Source organism: Parasteatoda tepidariorum, chromosome 8 (genome assembly GCF_043381705.1).
Source record: "Parasteatoda tepidariorum isolate YZ-2023 chromosome 8, CAS_Ptep_4.0, whole genome shotgun sequence".
Lineage (NCBI taxonomy): Eukaryota > Metazoa > Arthropoda > Arachnida > Araneae > Theridiidae > Parasteatoda > Parasteatoda tepidariorum.
In genome coordinates this window covers 34,060,725-34,067,008 of record NC_092211.1, presented here as the reverse complement: position 1 = coordinate 34,067,008, position 6,284 = coordinate 34,060,725, and the positions used below count along the sequence as shown (strand labels likewise).

Sequence of the window (6,284 nt, the reverse complement as noted above, 5' to 3'; positions counted from 1 at the left end):
AAGAGCAATGGCTCTCACTTCCTATTGAACTGATAGACCGCATAATTGAAAGCATCACACATCGCTGTTTGTGCTGTATTGCTTCTAGAGGCAATCATATTCCATATTAAAGGTACTTTTTCTATTGCAAACCGATACTTCCAATTTGTTTATTTTATACATGTGCTAATTTCTATACTACTATTAATGTCTGATAATTTCTTTTTATGTTGTTTAATACCTTACTATGTGTTGTATATTGTGGGTAAGTTTCATAAAATTCCATGTGTAATTTCTTGAGTTATCGCGATTTTTGTGAATTTTCCTTAATTTATGATAACCAGTGTATATATATATATATAAACATCTGAAGTTAAACCTCTTTAAACATTACAGAAAACAGTAATTCATCTGAAAGTCTAAAATTTAAATTTGGATTCTGTTTGTTTTCTGAATGTTTATTTGATGTCCAGTTTTTATATTGACTATTATAAATGTGTGTTCACCCTCTAATTTGTGATTTTTTTCTCATTAGATGGGTGAATACACATCTTATGCGAAGTTATGGACGCGGACACATGAACCTTTACAAGGTTAGTTGATGTTCTGTTGTTGAAGGTAGTTTTATGTTAAAAATCTAACTATGTTTATAAGAAATTTATATTTTTCACACTACAGTCTTATTAGTTTTATATGTTTAACACTATTAGAAAAATTCAACATTGTGCATGGTGTTGATGCAAAGTGTTGGTACCTCAAATCATGATATAGAGCACATTATCTGCAATCTTAGAAAGATGTTAGAATAAACCACGTTTTTAAACTTCTTGAGTCATAAATTTGAGCAATACCTAGTTTAAGTATGACAATTTGATACAACACTAGCGCTAAATTAAGATTATAGTATATATGAACGGTTCTATGGTTCATCACTAATTTCTATTGTGAGAAAAAAAAGTATGGTTTAAACTACCAGAATATTGTTGAATTCGTCGTGTTGAAACTATTGTTTAACTTTCCATAGAGAATAATTTATTATATTATTTATATGCGCAATTAATTTCGGAAATGATCGAAAACATAGCAAAAAACAATGTTGAAATTCATCTGACGACATACTTCATTTATTTAAATTTAGTGAACATAAATAACTCGGGAAGTTAATATTTGAAATGATCTAAAATGTAACAAAAACAATGTTTAAAATGCTTTTGTGTAATAATTGCTTGTGTTAAATTGCTTGTGTTAAATAGTTGCGTTAAATTGTGTTTTGTGTTAAATTGTTTTTGTGTAAAAGATTGCAGTAGCGCCATCTGATAACATATTTTATAACTAATCTTTAAGTTTGGTGAAAATAAATCACTCGTGTTTTTAAGCAGAACGCAGCAAATTATGGATATTTAAGTCCTTCTGTATTATTTTTTTCAATTCTTTGCTTATTTCAGAGATATTAGATATAAACCAATATTTATTATAAAATTTTTTAACTTTTGAACGTTTAAAATTTATTACTCATTTTTTAAAAATATTTAATACTTATACACTGTAGTTTGACTGTATAATTTGTTTCGTGCGAAACCTGAAGAAGTCAATTGCTTTAATAAAACTTTCTATTAATAGATTTACTTTGTTCCCAAACAACTTTAGTCTATCATATATTTTTATTTGAGTTTGCTACTTGAGTCATTTCTTTAGAAATGAATGCAAGGATTTAATTGGTACGCCAATTTTTCTAATGAAAAACCAATCTTTGTAATGTCAATCCAATAACTATGATCTTGTTACAAGCTCATATCGTTGTTCCCCGAAAAGAAAATATCTTGAATGCATTATCGATCAAAATGTTCTAAGAACCCTTAACTTTTGAGTTAAAATCAATGAAATAAGGGCACCCGATAAAAGTAAGAATGTATGTTGGTGTCAAAACTGTCTGTTAGTTCTGTTGTCAGCAGTGATCAAGCCTTTTTGAGTTATGAAACCTGAAAAATATTTTAGATTTAAAGACATTAAGTTCAAAGCGTCATTTTTATGCACAAAAATCGGTACTGTGTTTGACATTTATGTGACATTTTTAAAAGATTTTTTGTATTATCCAGAATTTGTATATTTTTGTCTATGAGTAAAAGACTTAGAAATTTAAAATAATTGCATAATAAATGATTTTGAATAGCGCTCATAACATTTTGGTTTTCTTAATTGAATAATGAAGATGCATTAATTAGTTTTGAAAAATGATTCAAGTAGAAGTTGTATCATAATTTATGAAAGAGAATTTAGTAATTTAATGAAGTGTGTTAAAGAAGAGAAAATTTACTAATAATAGTAAACAAAAATTTAACGAAATAGTTTTTTTGTTTTAATTTTCAAGTACAAATTTTTTCTTTTTTATTGTGTGTAAATGAAATTTTGCATTGCTGTTAATGTTTCTTAGGCAAATTCATAGTGATTTTAAATTCAGAGATTCTGATGCATGAACTATTTTAGTACTCGTTAGAAATTTTTATTCTATATCTAACACATGAAATTGAATAATGCAATAAAATACGTAAATATATATTTGTTTGTAACCAAAAAAGCTAAGGCTGTCAAAGTTTAAAATGTTTAAAAAAATGAATCTACGTCCGAGTTTTCATATGAGGAAACATTGCTAATATTTTTGAAAAATGGATTGAAAGAAAATGCTATCAAGTTTGCTATTTCATATTTCTGAAAGTCTGTAGCTTCAAATGCATTAATTGAAGTATATTCAAACATTGTTTGTAATTTTCAATTTGTGAGTAAATATTTAAATTCTAAACATTTATAAATACTTTTATGTATCTGGGTTGCTCTTAGTAACTCTATAACTATCTCTCCCTAGTAACTCTATACATCTATCCGCTCTATAACTCTATTTTCAATAGAATCGGTTTAAATAAAAATGCAAGAAATCTAGCAGAAATATATAATTAGTTTAATATGTAATTTAGAATAAAAATTTAAGCAAAATTTTTTGTCTTTTTTTTATCATTTTTCTACTTCATTATTTGATTATTATAATTAAAAATGCAATAAAGTAAATAATAAATAACTTAATAAATGTATTATGTTTCTCAAATTAATAGCGGCAATTATATATAGTTTTAAATTCATATAATAAATTACACTATAATTTATTCATAAATATTTTAATTAAGAGCATCCATATTTTTTTTTCTTTTCCAAACATTTTTATTGTAATTAGTATAAATTAACTAATAACGAAAATGGTTCATAGGGGAGATGATAAAAAGTACATGAACTATTTTTAGTACAATCATTAAAATTAGAAGTACATATAATTGTTTCTTCCCCACTAACATTTTCTCCTAATTTATTATAGTTGATGGTAACCTATCAATGGCGGCAATGAAAGCAAATAGCATACATCTAAAATCTGTGATAGACAGGTAAGATATGTTATAATAAAAACTAAAATATTTTACATCTGGTTCGAGAATATTTCTCAGTCAATAGAATGTATACTGTTCTGAATAAATGTTTAAAAACTACAACATCTATGATAAGCAAGTATTTTATATTATAGTACTTGTTATATTCATGCTTGTTAAAATTAATAGTATTTTATTTAGGAATTTTTAAACTGAATACTATAAAATACGTAACTAAAAAATACGAACTTAAAAATACAAACTAAAAATACGTAAAGTTTGCTGTAGTGAAGAGTGCTCCAGTTTCTTTATTTATTTTTAAATGACACCTGTGAGATATAGTTTAAAAAAATAAGGCGCGCTGTAACCTTTTCAAAATATTCTCTCATGCAATGCTTGTTTTAAGGAATAGTATTTAATTAAATAATTTAAAACAATTCTAAATCTCTAGCAATGCTTGTCAAATTGAATATTATGTCTGCATTAAGTATTTAACAAAAACATGCACAATTTGTGGTAGACAGAAAATATTTCAGGTATTAATATTTTAAGAAGGAAAAATTTAACATAACAAAAGTAGTAATTCATTTAATTAACTGAAAAATTCATAATCTCAAATAATACTTGCTAAACCCAATAGTATCTCTATATAAACATACTATACGAAATATGAGATGGATAAATCAGATAATTATGTACTGAAATTAAAATGTATTTAAACTAGTTTCTGATTATCTTATTGAAGATAATTTTTACTTTGTGCTAGGTAGGAACAAATCAAAACAAAATGAATAAAGCACAAATAATTAATGGACTTAAAATGAACATGCTAATAGTTTCGATTCTATAACAAAAATAACTTTTAGAGTTGAACCACTTTTTTGAGGCTTAAAAAGTTGTTTGTTTTTAGAAGTTGTTAAAGATTCGAAAATGTAGTATGTCTTCTTCTGTTCCTTTGTTTGTGCTGCATCCAAACTGTTTTGATTTATTGGGAATATCTGTCACAAAATGCACAAATATTAAATTGAATTGTATTTTAGTTAAATGTTTTGATTAGTTGAAATAAGAATTCCATAACTATATTTTTTAAATGATCCATCTGCAAATATATTTTTTAAATTTTTATCAGACATTTAGAATATATATAATTTTTTTATCGTGTCCATGGGCAGTTAAATGACCTCGTGTGCCTTCAAAACTGCATTCGCTAGCTTAATATCATTACTGTAGAGGATCTCACGAAGTTCTGAAGCCAGTGGCACCATACCCAGTTGTAAAACAAATGGGGTAAGGGCTGGGCACTCGAGAATGTGATCCGGGGGATGTTAGATATCGGTGCAGTTTCTGCAGGAAATATAGGTTCTTATTTTATCGGGAAGAATTTTCATCCATTTAAAGTGGTTTGTTCTTATTCTTGTAATAGAATATTTATTAATTAAATATTTTACATCTTTAATTTAATTAAATAAAGTTGGCTCGAGATTATTTCTCATGCAATATTGATTAAAATGAATTTTTCTTAAGTTAAATGTTATTTTTCAAATACAAAAGCTTGACAAAATATTAATATTCTATTAAAATGTTGAAAGAAATACTAAAGCTTAAACAGATAGGTAATACATAATTTTACAAAACGAAAAATATATTTTATGAATCGAGATTATCTCTCACGCAATGCTTAGTAAAATAAATAGCATTTCAGTTAAATATTTTAAAAAGGCAACATCTCATGCTGATTTTATAAAAATAAATACTACTTCCCCATTTTTTTTTAAAAGCGGAATCTGTATTAGGAATGTAAAATATATGTTTAAATTAATTGATGTGGCTGGAGATTATTTCTCATTCAATGTTGTTTAAATTGAATAGTGTTGAAGTTATATCTTTTAAAAATTGCAAAACTTCTCTCAAATCTTGACAAAATAAGCAATATTTCATTAAAATATTAAAAGAAATACTAAATCTTGAGCAGACAGGTAAGATATATTTTGACAAAAATGAAGATATATTCCGTGATCCGAGATTAGCTCTCACGCAATGCTTGTTAAAATGAATAGTACTTCGTTGATATCACCAGACAAAGATTGTTTCCTTTAGTCCAATTGACATAGTCTGCATCCAATTTTCTACAAATCACTGGTGCATTCTTGCGAAGGGTCAATTTATTATCTATCGGTTTAGAACTCTCAATCCTTTCCACTGATTGGTCCAGAATCTCTTCTGGATATTGACAATCGTTTGTAAGCAGCTTTTCCCGATTGGGGAATCGATCCTGCAGAATATATCTATCTGTATTCATAGGGAAGGAAATTTCCTTATTTAGATCACGCTGGTTGAGTTAAACGTTGTGATTGCTTTTAGTATGATTCGTTCTTTTATTTTTAAAGGAGATAATTATACAGAAGGGAGTTGCGGGTGATGTATAATAGAGTCATATTCCCATATATTTCTGTCTAAGATTCTATAAGGGTTGGAGATAAATTTTCCTTTATTTAGTGATTTGAAAATGGAACTAGTTTAGTAACTTATTTTATCTGTATTTCCTCCTTTGATTATTTTGTGAAATATAATATTATTTGAACAATAGCTGAATTTAGCTTAAAATATTAATAAGTCAAAAGTTTATCGCTATTATTAAATATGGTTATACTTTATAAATGAATACTCTTTTATATATTATATGAAGTTTAAAATAAAATATTCTGTTTTTAATTTATTTATTTTTTGAATTATTGATTTACATTCATGATACAAGAACAAAAGTTAGCATTGAAATTTACCTCGTAAAATTGGTGTTTTAATGTTTTTTTTTTTTTCATTTAAAAAACATTCTCAAATTATTACGTCTTTAGAGTAAACTATTTCGAAATATAACAACATTATTGTAGAAAATAA

The 6,284-nt window shown here is 26.1% G+C and overlaps 1 protein-coding gene across 1 annotated transcript in view; it reads left to right on the top strand.

Annotated features, from left to right (window-relative positions):
- LOC107441526 (cell adhesion molecule Dscam1) overlaps positions 1–6,284 on the top strand; it is a 406,695-nt gene that overhangs the window by 375,493 nt on the left and 24,918 nt on the right. Inside the window, exons 23-24 of the mRNA XM_043043535.2 lie at positions 515–572; positions 3,341–3,407. Coding sequence (XP_042899469.2) covers positions 515–572; positions 3,341–3,407 — 125 coding nt within the window. The remainder of the gene's footprint in view (positions 1–514; positions 573–3,340; positions 3,408–6,284) is intronic.